The sequence below is a fragment of the Apium graveolens genome, chromosome 1 (genome assembly GCF_009905375.1).
Source record: "Apium graveolens cultivar Ventura chromosome 1, ASM990537v1, whole genome shotgun sequence".
NCBI lineage: Eukaryota > Viridiplantae > Streptophyta > Magnoliopsida > Apiales > Apiaceae > Apium > Apium graveolens.
Window position 1 is genome coordinate 4,285,977 of NC_133647.1, and position 14,959 is coordinate 4,300,935.

The window sequence follows — 14,959 nt, forward strand, 5'->3', positions numbered from 1 at the left end:
ACTCCACAACATGTTGAAAACTGCGGAATCGAATTTCCCCCCTAAGAAGAGCTCTGTTCTTCTAATTGGTGAAGGTTCCAATCCTAAGAAAAGGAAGAAGAACCCTTCCAAGAAGAAGAAAGTAGGTGAGAAAAAGCCTGTTCCACCAAAAGCTGAAGACCCCAAGAGCAAAGCTGTTTGCTTCCACTGTAACAAGGCGGGGCACTGGAAGAGGAACTGCAAGGTTTACCTTACAGAATTGAAGAAGAAGAAGGGTAGATAGACTACCGCTTCTGCTTCAGGTATGTTCATGATTGAAGTGAATATGTCATTAAATCAAATTTCTACTTGGGTATTAGATACCGCCTGTGGTTCTCATATTTGCAATTCGTTGCAGGGACTAAGGAGAAGTAGGACTCTTAAAGAAGAGGAGGTGATTCTACGGATGGGAAATGGAGCAAGAGTTGCTGCTGAAGCTGTAGGATCATTTCATTTACATATGCCTACGGGCAAGACTATTGTTTCAAATAATTGTTATTTTGTTCCCTCGATTGTGAGGAATATTATTTCTATCCCCATGTTAGACTTGGCTGGATTTTCGTTTGTTATTCAGAATAATAAATGTTCAATTCTTAGAGATAACGTTTTTTATGGAAGTGGTATTTTAAATAATGGTCTGTATGTATGTGACGTAGAGCATGATTTACTACAAATTGAACATACTAATAAAAGAAAAAGGGATGATGAAAATCTCACCTTTTTGTGGCACTGCAGACTTGGTCATATTAGTGAAAATAGACTGCGGACATTGCATAAGGAAGGGTTACTTGACCCCTTTGATTTTGAATCATATCCTACATGCGAGTCTTGTCTATTGGGTAAAGTGACCAAATCTCCATTTAGTGGACATGGAGAGAGGGCTGCAGATTTGCTAGGATTGGTACACACAGATGTATGTGGACCAATGTCTACGCAAGCCATGAGTGGATTTTCATACTTCATTACTTTCATAGATGATCGATCTAGATTCGGATATGTGTATTTGATGAAATATAAGTCTGAAGCCTTTGAAAAGTTCAAAGAATATAAACATGAAGTGGAGAAACAAACCAAACATAGTATTATAACTCTTCGATCAGATCGAGGTGGTGAATACTTGAATGGAGAGTTTCTAGATTATCTCAAAGAAAATGGTTTAGTCTCCCAGTGGACTCCTCCATATACTCCACAGTTGAATGGGGTATCTGAAAGGAGAAATCGAACTTTGTTAGACATGTTTCAGTCCATGATGAGCTATGTGAATCTTCCAGTATTCCTGTGGGGTTATGTATTGGAAACCTCAGCATATTTACTGAATAAGGTGCCTTCCAAATCTGTTCCTCAAACTCCATATGAGATATGGAAAGAAAGGAAACCGAGTCTTAAACACGTTAAGATTTGGGGATGTCCAGCTTATGTCAAGAAAGTTGACCCAGATAAGCTGGAATCTCGATCCGTAAAATGTAGTTTTGTGGGATGTCCTAAAGAGACTTTAGGGTATTACTTTTACACCGATCATAGGGTGTTTGTCTCCAGACATGCTACCTTCTTGGAAAAGCAGTTTATCCTTGAAGGAAATAGTGGGAGCAAAATGGAACTTGATGAAGTTCAAGAAGCACAAACTACTACAGTTCAAGTGGAAACACCTGTTCAGACTAAACAACCTTCTGTGGAACAACCCATTCGTAGGTCAGGGAGAGTGTCTCGCCAACCTGAGAGGTATTATGGCCTTGTCATTGAGAATGACAATGAGTTGTCAATCATTGATGATGACGACCCTATGACCTATAATGAGGCTATGAGTAGTGTTGACTCAGAGAAATGGCAAAGTGCCATGAAATCCGAAATGAAATCTATGTATACCAACCAAGTATGGACTTTGGTTGAAGCACCTGAGGGTGTGAAGCCTATTGAGTGCAAATGGGTATACAAAAGAAAGATTGGAGCAGATGGCCAGGTGGAGACCTATAAGGCCAGGCTCGTGGTAAAAGGATTCAGACAAAGGCAAGGGATTGACTTTGATGAAACTTTTTTCGCCTGTAGCCATGTTAAAATCAATTCGGATTTTGCTTGCGATTGCTGCTTACTACGACTATGAGATCTGGAAAATGGACGTGAAAACGGCCTTCCTCAATGGGAAACTTGAAGAGGAAGTGTATATGACACATCCAGAGGGTTTTCTTTCCAAGGGAAATGAACACCTAGTGTGTAAGCTGCTGCGAACCATATATGGTTTAAAGCAAGCTTCTCGTAGATGGAACATCCATTTTGATGAGACAATCAAAGAGTTTGGTTTTATCAAAAACATAGATGAACCATGTGTCTACAAGAAGGTTAGTGGGAGCACGGTAACATTTCTTGTATTGTATGTGGATGACATACTTCTTATAGGAAATGATATACCGATGCTGCAATCAGTCAAATTGTGGCTATCGAAGAACTTCACTATGAAGGACTTGGGAGAAACATCCTGCATTCTCGGTATGAAGATCTATAGAGATAGATCTAGAAGAATGATAGGTCTTTCCCAGGGTACATACATCCAGAAAGTGCTTAAAAGGTTTAGCATGGAAAACTCCAAAAGAGGTCTCATATCGATGAGCCATGGAGTGTCCCTTTTCGAAAAGATGTCTCCTAAGACACCTGAGGAAAGAGAGCGTATGAGTAAGATTCCTTATACTTCAGCAATATGATCTATCATGTACACGATGTTATGTACTAGGCCTGATGTTGCTTATTCAATCAGTGTGACGAGCAGATATCAGTCCAATCCAGGTGAAGACCACTGGAAAGCAGTGAAGAACATCCTTAAGTACTTGCGAAGGACTAAGGATATTTTTCTTGTTTTTGGTGGAGGATCTGAGTTGAAAATAGAGGGTTATACTGACTCTAGTTTTCAATCAGAAAGTGATGATAGCAAATCCATGTCAGGGTACGTGTTTACTCTGAATGGTGGTGCGATTAGTTGGAAGAGTTCCAAACAGTCTACAACGGCTGACTCCACAGCGGAAGCAGAATATATAGCTGCAAGTGAGGCTGCAAAAGAAGCCATTTGGATGAGGAAATTTGTTTCTGAGTTGGGAGTTGTCCTAGCATTGAGGATCCTATTGTGTTGTATTGTGATAACAACGCAGCAATATCACAAGCCAAGGAACCTAGGTCTCATAAAAATTCCAAACATGTTTTGCGACGCTTTCATTTGATTAGGGAAATCATTAAAATAGGAGATGTCAAGATTGAGAGAGTTGACACACATAACAACGTAGCAGACCCACTCACAAAGTCATTATCTCAGATTCACTTTGATCGTCATAAAGAGAAGATGGGTATTAAATACCAGGGTGATTGGCTTTAGTTCAAGTGGGAGATTGAAAGTGTTTGTCCTAAATCCAATCATGTATGATGAGTTAGGAAGAACTTTTTTGTATTCCTATTTGATTTCATTGATATTAATAAAAGACTTGTTATGTTTTTATTATGGGCTTTATCTATTTAAAGTGTTTTAAATAAGATGTTCCATTGTTTAGAGTAAAGTTTCTAGAATTATAATGAGATTATAATAGTGAGATCTAGAAGATGATAACTCTAGACTTAAACAGTTCCTGTTCATAGGATAACTAATCGGATGTTAGTGGATCCGCAAAGATTGGTACATACTATGTTTGCTCCCTTCAGGAGGATGTTTGTTCTCATAGGCATTTGTGTGGTGACACTATAGCTAGTATGTAGGTGCTTATTAGGGAATAAGTTCACTGAACATGACTCGATAAGTTGAACAACTAATGGAGATTACTCACGTGTCAATAGTGGTTCACTAAGTGATAGTTGTACAAGTGTCCTTAGACTTGAGATCGTTAAAGTTATCTTATATAAAATGAACTGTGGTTTGGTTTAATCCTTAGTCTCAAGGACATCCATTAGGTCTATTCTGGGCATAGGGATTTATGTATAGAGATAGTTAACGTCAATAGATGATCTACCCCTTCCTGTATAGGAAGAGAATATCCTATGTTATTCTTAATATGCGAGTTCTAGAATCTCTGGCCGGAGTGTATGAAATTAGAAAGGAGTTTCTAATTTGCATTAATATGAACTTTGCATTATGAATAAGAAATCATATGATTAAATTTGATAGGCCTGACACAAGATCCATGTCTTGTATTTAAATGGGATATTATAAGGGTAGAAGGAATTCATTGTACGGTAACTAGTCACTGACAGGTTCTTGGTATTCTAAGCAGTGAATTCATATTATCCGGATAATCGCGATATGTTGAGAAACATCACTCACGATGTAGAATAAATATAATTAATCAGTTAATTATATTTAGTGAATTTTATTATTCATGTAAATAATTAATAAAAGTTTATTATTATTTATTTCTACTACCGGCATAATATTAAACCTACTGGATCACACCATAAAAGAATATATTTTCTTTGATGAAATAATGAGAGATAAAATTATTTTCTAAATAGTTTAGAAAAAGAAATAATGATTAAAATAGTTCTAATTATTATTAAAGCATTTTATAAAGATGAAATGTTGGGGTTAATATATATATATATATAAAGATATATTATAAAACCCTAGGAGAGCCCTATAAATAGAATGAGATGGCTCATTCTATTGACATACTTGGTTTTGTGAAAACCCTAGCCTCCATCTTCATCCTCTCTCTCTCTCTCTCTCTCCCAAAAACCTCCATTTTTATAAAAGCTCGGTTTTATAAAAAGTTTCATCGAAGAGGATCGTTCTTGGTGGATACCGGTAGAGTGCTTCACACACTGAGGAGCAACTGCTAGCACTCCATTTTTATAAAGCTTCGATTCACAAGGTATGGTTACGATTCCTCAGTTTTTCCTTTTAATACGTTTTTCTATATGTGCGGTATATGGTTTTTACGGAATAAATATTATATCTCGCTTCCGCTCATCCGTAAATTCCTTCAGCATCTACTCAACAAACTAACCACGAACATTAAATATGGCCTCGTTGCAGTAATATACATAAGACTTCCAATTAGTTGCTTATATTTAGTAGTACTAACTTTAGCACCTTCTCCCTCCAGTGTTAATTTAGTGCCAAGAACAATAGGATTCATCACTGAGTTACTATTCAATAAACCATACTTCTCGTGCAATTCAAAAGCCTATTTCCTTTGAATTATAAATATACCTTCAGAACTTTGCACAACTTCAACACCAAGTAAATATTTCATTTTTCCTAAATCTGTCATTTCAAATTCATTCTTCATGGAGCTTTTAAAATCTTCGAACATATATTTGTCATTGCCAGTAAAGATTAAGTCATCAACATACACAATAACAATCAAAACCTTACCTCCTGTATTTATCTTGACAAATAAGTTGTGCTCATAACTGCATCTTTCAAACCCTTGTTTGATGAAGTGTGCTTCAATTTTAGTGTACCAAGCTCGTGACGACTGTCTCAAACCATACAAAGTTTTCTTTAATTTTTAAACCTTGTGTTCCTCACCCTTATGCACATAACCCAATGGAGATCAGCTAACACATCAACAAACACATCTTCTTCTAATTCACCGTGTAAAAATATGCTTTTTACATCAAGCTGAAACACCTCGCAGCCGCTTTGTGCAGCAAGGCCTAGTACCATTCTGATTGTGTCCCACCTTGCTACAGGTGCAAAAACCTCTGTGTAGTCTATTCCTTGTCGTTGTTTGTAACCCTTAGCCTCCAGCCGCGCTTTGTACTTGTCAACCTCGCCTTTCTCATTCTGCTTAGTCTTAAAAACCCATTTCTCACCAATCTACTTTAGACCGAGGGGTAATTCAGTGAGTTGCCAAGTGTGATTTTTCTCGATGGCCTCAATTTCGTGATTCATTGCTTTTCTCCATTTGACATCTTTCACTGCTTCTTCAAATGTGCTTGGGTCATCTTGAGCTGTAAAGAACATAAATTTACATGATTTTCCCAATCCTCCTCTTCAGATAGTCCGTCACCAGAGACAAAATCCTGCATGCAGTTTGGTGGTCTCTGATTTCGTCGCTCCTGAACTGGTGTAGACTCTGTTGAGGTACTTGAATCTGGGATTGCACCTTGATTATCATTGATTAACACATCACTTTCAGACTCATCATAATGATTTTCAGGTAGCTCGGGTGGCTCATTTTGCTCTTGTACTTCATTCCTCTCACCCCAATCTATCATATCAAGCTTTTCTTTATCATCTGTTCTCCCCAGTTCCAGCCCTTATCTTCTTCAAAAACTACATCTCTACTAACAATAATTCTTTTATCAAATGGATCATATAATCGGTAGGCCTTTGATTCTTCACTGAGCCCTAGTAACATGCACTTAAAGCTCTTATCATCAAGTTTAATTCTTTTCTAATCAGGTATATGCACATGGGCAAGACACCCAAACACTCGAAAATCAGCTAAATAGGGTTTAAATCCAGTCCACACTTCTTCCGGAGTCTTATCTTTCACAACTAATGTTGAACTTCTGTTAAGCACAAACACAGTCCACATTACAACTTCAGCCCAGAAAATTTTTGGCACTTGTTTATCACAAAGCATACAACGAATCATATTCATTATAGTTCTGTTTTCCGCTCTGCTACTCTATTTTGCGTGGAGTGTACGCTGTTGTTTGTTGCTTCTTTATGCCATTAATTCCATAAAAGTGATTAAATTCATTTGAAGTGAACTCTCCACCTCTGTCAGTATGTAAACATTGAATACACACGTCTCTCTTTTTATCAACCAAATTCTTAAAGCCTTTGAAAATAGTAAAAGCCTCAGATTTCTCAACAAGAAAGTAAATCCAAATTTTTCTACTATAATCATCGATAAAACTCAGAAAATACCTCTTGCCGCTATTGGATAAAGGGGTGATAAGACCACAAATGTCAGCATGTATAAGTTGTAATCGTTCTGAAGCTCACCATTTGTTTTTCTTTGGAATTACAACTCTATGTTGCTTTCCCACCAAACACCCGGTGCAAATTTTAGTTGTTCTTTTGAGTGGCGGAAGACCTTTTACCATATTCTTTGCCTCTAGTATATTTAGACTATTGTAGCCCAAATGCCCATATCTTTTGTGCCATAGTTGTGAGCTATCTTCTGTGGTTACGTGCAAGCACTTGGATGTATCTAGCACTACACTTGCTGATAGTCTGAACATGCGATTTTCTGTCATTTTTGTCATCATTATCAATCCTTTGTCTAGGTGATACAACTTGCATTCTCCATGTTGAATAAGAATGGCTAAACCCTTCTCTTGTAATTGTCCGATGCTCAATAAATTATTTTTGAGCTCTGTCACATAATACACATTGGTTACTGTTTGGATTACACCATCAACTTCAAGCCGAATATTACCTTTACCCATTAACCCCATCTTCGAATTATTTCCAAGCTTCACCGAGTGTGTGAAAGTTTCATCCAGGTTTGAGAACCACGTCTTATGCCCGCACATATGATTACTATAACAAGAGTCAAGATACCATGCATCCCTTTCTTTTGTATTGTCAGAGTCCATAAATGACATTAATAACATCTCTTCATATTCGTTAACCTCAACATAATTTATCCCCTTTTCTAAATTAGGACATTCATACTGAAAATGACCTAGTTTGTGACATTTGAAGCATTCCATAGTAGCCTTGTTGAAAAACTGATTGCTCCTGCCTCTCCCACGACCTCTGATTGATCCTCTTCCCCGACCTCTACAGTGACTCTCATGTGAAATTTTAAAGGCATGTTCATCTCTAGCATATAGGGCAATCTCTAGTTCATGAACCAATAGACTACTTTGTATTTCATCAATGGTCATCTTATCCAAATCATTTGATTCTTCTATCGAGCATACAACATAATTAAATTTTTGAGTCATCTTTTTTAAAATCTTTTCGACAATCATGACTTCTCCTATTTTCTCACCATGTATCTTCATCTTATTAGCAATTGTGAGTGTTCGAGCAAAATACTCATCAACCTTTCCGCCTTCTAACATTTGTTGTAGCTCAAATTCCTTTTTTAATGCCTGCAATTGAGCCTGTTTCACTTTGGTTGTACCTTGATACTTTTGTTTCATTGAATCCCATATACTCTTAGATCTATCTTTATCAAGAATCGTCTCCATAATAGTCCTGTCAATTGCTTGAAAAAGATAATTTTTTACCTTTAAATCTTTCAGTTTTAGGCCATCAATTGCCTTCCCCTCTAATTCTTTGTCAATCACCTTCTTTTGCTTCTCACCAAACTCCTTGTCTTCTATCCTCTTCGGAATTCCCGTTTCCACCATATCCCAATACTCTTTCGACCTGAGAAAATTCTCCATAAGCATAGCCTAGTGATCATAGTGACCATCAAACTTCGGTATGGACGGCTGCGCAAAACCACTCCCTTCACTTGTCATCTTTTATTCACCTTTCCGTCACTCAAGAAACTGTAACTTCTCACTTTATCAGTACTTTGCATAAGGCTCTGATACCAATTTGGTTAGTAACTAGATAAGTAATTACTTCATAATTGAGAAGAATTATATATCTTATTGAAACTCGAAATATAATAAGGACTTATAAAACCTAAGAGAGTAGCAAAACATAGAAATAACCATCCACACTCAAACCTAAAAATGTGACCTAAAAAATGTAATTGACTGTCTCCTACCAAATAGGGAAATTACTAACTATAATTTGAAATAATCAAATCTTAAATAACATCAAATAAATAATTAAAACTAACACTGGAGAATTAATGGGGCCAGGGGTTACTAATTTTGCCTTCACCCTAGTTTCGCCACCGCACATGTGCCCACAGACTCCAGTCGGAATAAAGTGATTATTATAATAAAAAATATTTGAGTTAACGGTAAAAGGTTGCTGAACAAGTCAAGTCATATGAAACTTAAACTCCTGATTATTGATTATAAAAAGTACGCACATGGCTGCTTGTCATTTGCCAGTCAGCAACAAAAAAAACAAGGGAACTTAATGTACTGCAGGTTTTTTTACGGGATGTTTAGGGTTCGAATCTTTGTTTTAACTAACAAAAAAACCCAACAGAGACAAACACAGAATCTTTCTTATTTTTTTACAGGCAACCTTATAAGCTTTATAACCTGTACTTACAAAATTTCGGATTGAGCGAGAATCGAACACTTTCGGCGCCTTAATCTGATTCCAACACAGAAAGAATATATGGCTCTTCAACCTCCTTATGGTTATCATCTCTTCTTGACTCTTTTTCACATATTATGCATGTATGTATGTTCTTGTGTTAATTTTTATCATTCTTATTGTTATGTTTCAATATTATTTTAGTTAATGATTTAGCAGCATGCAACCTTTTTTTCATATGTTGTTTGTGATTTTATTGTATTTCTTGATCATTCATATATGTATGTTAGTGATTCTGATAAGGATCAATATACTTGTATGTTTGTAGTTCTGAAAATTTGTCTCAGGCATATTAAAGATTTCAATCAGGACATATATAGGCATCATCCTTCTCGATTTTTTCTCGATTTATAAGCTGCTGATTAAGAGTATCTTTGTTCTTAGACAAATAGAAAACCCGAGATTGAAGTCGATTTTCGTGACACAATAGATTCAAGAATTGAGGGTTTTGTGTATTTTTTATGTTGGATTTTGAAATATGTTTATGTTTGATGTTTGTGAAGAGGAACAACAGTTTAAATGTAATGTCACGAGTCAAATGGTGGAATATAGTTGAATGGATTGTACAAGTAGTTGCACATAGTACTCATCGAAAGTAAGCGTAACCATTCAACTTTCTATTATATTCCACTTGCCGGCTCATTTTGCTGTTCTTGTCTAGATTCTTTTCTTGAGAGTTTATATATTAAGTAGCCAAGATTGTTATAGATATGAAATTATCATTACAGAATTGTTAGTTTTTTCAAGTTTTTTGAGTTCTTTGATCAGAAAGAATGATAAAAAAGATGTCGTTTCTTTTGAGAAATTTATTCATCTTCTTAGCAATAATTGTGTTGACAGGAGAAGAAGTTGTTGGTCAAGAAAAACAAGCATGCTTGCCCTCAGACTCTGGTCCTGTAATACCTACAACACCGTTGGTCATCTTTCTCGAAAAGCTTCAAGAAACAGCCCTTAATACTTATGGTCACAAAGGTTTCGACCCCAAATTATATGTGGACATGTCCTTGAGATTCAATCTTTCTGTTACCCATCAAGCCTTTAACAAGCTCCCCAGGACTGACAATGGCTCTGTATTGGCATCTCATTTGAATGGATTTATCAGTGAATATATGAATGCTGCTGGTGATGATTTGGTGTATGTTGAGCCTGTTGATTTTGTTGCTCAACCTGCTGGATTTTTGCCTAATGTGGATAACCTTGAGGTGAGGGCTTGGGCATTGGAGGTACATTCCCTTTGGAAGAATTTGAGTCGCAAAGTGTCAGACCAGGTTCTAGGCCACCCGGATTTGCATTCGTTGTTGCCTCTGTCAAGCCCAGTTATGATTCCAGGATCACGGTTTCGTGAGGTATATTATTGGGATTCTTACTGGGTAATAAGGTTAGTATGTCAGCCACTACGAATATTTTTTTTTGATTACCCAACATTATGTTTTGCAATAGAAATTGAATTCCATAGACGTGACTTTAGGAAGACGGTTTTAGTTCTAAAGCTTAAAATTTTAGTTCTAAACTTAAAAGGTGTGAGGTTTGAGTTGTGTCATAAAAACAAATCGATTTGTATATATAAAATAAATAACTTGATCTACTATAAGTTTTTCACCGGAACAGCATATCTACTACTTGGAGTAGTAAGGTCTGCTTACCTCTCAACCTCTTGAAGTAGGAGTACCGTTTACTTGGATAATGAAAAGCTGAAACCTAGTTCACTATTTGCAGGGGCTTGCTGGCAAGTAAGATGTATGACACTGCAAAAGGAATTGTGACTAATCTTATATCAATGATAGGAAAATTTGGACACGTCCTTAATGGTGCAAGGGCATATTATACCAATAGAAGGCAAGTTCTTTAAGTTGATGGTAGAAATCAAACTTTTCTTTACATATGACATGTTGTTGTTCCTTTCTGTAACTTGTTTTCTAATCATTCATAAGGCACAGCTGCAATATTATTCTGTAACATAAGTAGTCCAGCTTTCTCTTTAAGCTGGTAATACTTCTGTGCTTCTTCTTGTTGTGCTTAACTATTTGTTGCTGTTATAAGTACTGATCCGGGGAAAACTGTTCTGCAGCCAGCCTCCACTTTTAAGTGCAATGATAGTAGATATATATAACAGAACTGGTGATTTGGACTTTGTTCGAAAGTCTCTGCCATCCCTGATCACTGAGCATAACTTTTGGAATTCAGGTATCAGGACATCTCTCTCTCCCCCTCTTTCTCTGTCCCCCGTCCCTCTCCACTCTACTGTATGTGTTAACTTATTTTCTCTTGGAGTTGGTTCGATTCTTCTTGTACTGCCCAATCTTTATTGCAATTGCATGTTTATATATTCTTTTCCAACTACTTGGTATGCAACTAATTTTAATATTTATTTCTAATGCCTGTGCTGTTGAAGGCATGCATAGGATGAACATCCGGGATGGTCAAGGAAGAACTCATTATTTGAGTCGCTACTATGCAATGTGGAATGAGCCGAGGCCAGAATCATCAACCATTGTATGTTTTATTTACCTTGACCCCCTAGTAAAGAAAAAATATTGGTCATTCATAACTCAGTCTTGTAAACTAAGCTAGTGTCATTAAACATTCTATCACAGGACAAAGAAACTGCTGACAAGCTCTCGAATTTTTGTGAGAAACAGCATCTGTACCGTGAACTTGCCACAGCTGCTGAATCCGGATGGGACTTCAGTACAAGATGGATGAGGTAATAGCGTAACAAGTTTTTAATCATACTATCATGAATAGGACAGAAGTATGTAATCTGCTTTGCCCAAGTCCTTTTCAAAAGAATATTATGGAGACCTAACAGTTACTTGTCTGTGGGGTTAGAAATGATAAATTTATAATTGTTCATTGCAGGAATTCTTCTGATCTCACAACTTTGTGTACAACATCAATTATACCTGTAGACTTGAATGCATTTATACTTAAGGTATGGTCAAGAGGCCTCTGGTTTCTGTCCAATAAGCCACACACTTAAACTAAGTCCTGCTTCGTCTATTGTTGCAGATGGAACTTGACATATCCTACTTGGCAAATGTTTCCCAAGATAAGAGCACTGCTGAGCGCTTTGCAAAAGCATCAAAAGCCAGACAAACTGCGATGAACGCTGTCTTGTGGAATGAAGAAATGGGACAATGGCTTGATTACTGGATAGATGCCAATTCTTCTAGCCAGGTTTGCACCATAGTGTTTGTTTCCCCCATCATCTCGGATACTGAGAATTTCACCCAGTCATATTTCCGTTACATTGACGTTTAGGTTACTTGCAAATGGAAGGCAGTAGACCAAAATCAGAGCGTATTTGCCTCAAACTTCATCCCTTTGTGGATTCAGCCATTTAACTCAGGTTTGTAAAATTAAGATGAGAGAATTGCATTTTACATCCCTCAAATTTGGCCAAAACTCAATTTTTTATACCTATTTTCATAAATTGCAGTTCGCATCCCCATACTTTGAAATCCGATTCAACATGCACCTTTTTTGCCTAATTGTTTAGCCCTAATTGTTGTTTCCTACAATATATCTCATTTTTTCTCTTCAATAATAGATTATATATGTTGTTGAAGACAATAATTTGGGCAAAAATATTTACAAAATTTAGCAAAAAGGGTGCAACTTGGATCAGATTTAAAAGAAGGGGATGCAAACTGCAATTTCTTAAAATAGGTAATACGAAATTGATTTTTGGCCAAACTCAAGGGGTGCAAAATGCAATTCTCTCAACGGAAATTATACAACAGTTAGGTTTTACATGTCTTGTGACTTCGCACATTGACCATTAAATGATCAGGTTTCAGTTGTCATCAATTTTAGATAGCCTAAAGCTTATCAATAATCTCACCTGGGTAATTAGATTGACACATTGTTGCCTTTTGATAGTCCAACCTCTGATCTGAAAAGAAATTGAAAGCCTATAGCTTTACCAATAATCTTTTGGATTACCTTTTGGTGCTTATCGGATTCTTAAATATATTTTAAATGTCATTGCTGTCCTGATCATTTACTGACATTACTTTTTTCAAACCTTTTTATGAATGTATAGACATTGATCTGGTGGAGAAAGTTTCTAAAAGCCTGCAACGATCAGGCCTTCTCCGTGATGCAGGAATTGCAACTTCTTTGACGAATACAGGACAGCAATGGTAAGCAAAGCGTTTGAAAAAGACAATAATTTCCTGTTAATATTAACAGCAGTAGCAACTAGAAACAGCAAGATTATCACTCTACCTGCCCTAAAATTTAAGTACTAATACTAAAACAGGGATTTTCCGAATGGCTGGGCTCCACTTCAACACATGATCGTCGAAGGCCTAGTCAAGTCTGGATCAAAAGAGGCAAGGACCTTGGCAGAAGACATTGCAATGAAATGGATCAATACCAACTATGCTGCATACAGAGAAACTGGTACCATGCACGAAAAATACGATGTGGAAAAATGTGGAGCATCTGGCGGTGGTGGCGAATATGTACCCCAAGTAAGGATTGCATCATACTTTAAATTTCTGCATTCTTTTTATGCAGTAACTTTGCAAAGTAGATGCCATTAATTAACTAGAGTTCGAAATTGTTCTGTTTTATGACGTATATTTTGGTGCAGACCGGGTTCGGTTGGTCGAACGGTGTTGTCTTAGCATTCTTGGAAGAATTCGGATGGCCTGAAGACTTGAAAATAGGTTGCTAGTGAAGGTGAAGTTGCGGTTTTGATATACGTTGAATTTACAGATGTTCAGAAGATGACTTCTTAGTAGTGCAACTTATGAGCAGCTAATGTGTTGCTGGTTGCTGTATAATAAGGCTTTTATCTCTTATATACTTCTTTTTAAAATTAGATGTTATTAGAGTTGGATATACTGTTTTATCCATTACTTGTATATCACTGAAATATACTGTTCCACATCATAAATATACTTCTTTATAAAGTGTCATTTTATTTGTTATTTTTCCTTTTTTTACGAGAATTTTTTACGTCTATTTATTTACATTAAATTTTTTTTTTATGCAACAAATATACTCGACCACCGATACGTGTTACACTTAAATAAACCAAAACGACTCGTGCAACATGATGCCAACCGCTAAAATTCTTACTGATTTTGTATGGTTCGTTCCAATGGCATTTTGTCCAAAACTTGGTTATTTTTGTCAGCACTCCTCCAATGTAGTTGTCTATGTGTGACCTTTTCTAGTTAAAGAGTATCTTTATACATAATATACTCTCAAATTTACAGAAAAGGATCATAATACCCAGCACACGGTACAGAAAAGGGGGAGAAATTGACTAAAATGTCATTACTTCACTAAAAAATGTTCAAAATGTCACTTTCAGAAATTACGACCCAAAATATCATTTTATAATGGGGTATCGTGTAACATTTTGAAAACATGGCAAAACGCTACACGCAGTACCATTTTATTATTTTTTTTATATTTCAATAGGCAAAATGTTAAATTAACTAACGTTTATGTGCTTATGTTTTTTTTCTTATTTGAGCTGCTTTTGGTGTATTATTTAGGAGCCGCAAACATCACTTAATGTTACATTTTTGATATTTTTAATTTAATATTTTTAAAATTTAAGATTATACTGAAATTTAACAATTTTTAATATTTACAATTCAATACCCTTTTAGATTTTAGAAATATTAAAAAAAATTAATAAATATTATACCGATTTTGGGTTTAAGGTTTAGGGATTAGGCCCTAAACCCTAGAGTTTAAACCCTAATTTAAGCTAGGGTTTAAGGCCCCTAAGAACCAAAAATGTAAATT

General features: G+C 36.2%; 1 protein-coding gene across 2 annotated transcripts; it reads left to right on the forward strand.

The window, feature by feature from the left end:
* The first annotated feature begins 8,973 nt into the window (after positions 1-8,973).
* Positions 8,974-14,127, forward strand: LOC141659779 (putative trehalase). 2 transcript variants are annotated; one of them, XM_074466711.1, is made up of 12 exons: positions 8,974-9,230; positions 10,028-10,565; positions 10,904-11,027; positions 11,260-11,371; positions 11,580-11,680; positions 11,782-11,891; positions 12,047-12,119; positions 12,197-12,364; positions 12,449-12,536; positions 13,233-13,332; positions 13,452-13,665; positions 13,788-14,127. In XM_074466711.1, the coding sequence occupies exons 1-12, from the start codon at positions 9,209-9,211 to the stop codon at positions 13,869-13,871; spliced, it is 1,734 nt and encodes a 577-aa protein (XP_074322812.1). In that variant the 5' UTR covers positions 8,974-9,208; the 3' UTR covers positions 13,872-14,127. The 2 variants fall into 2 exon arrangements, with proteins under 2 accessions (XP_074322812.1, XP_074322808.1); XM_074466707.1 differs by lacking the exon at positions 8,974-9,230 and having other exon boundaries at positions 9,309-10,565.
* The last annotated feature ends 832 nt before the right edge of the window (positions 14,128-14,959 follow it).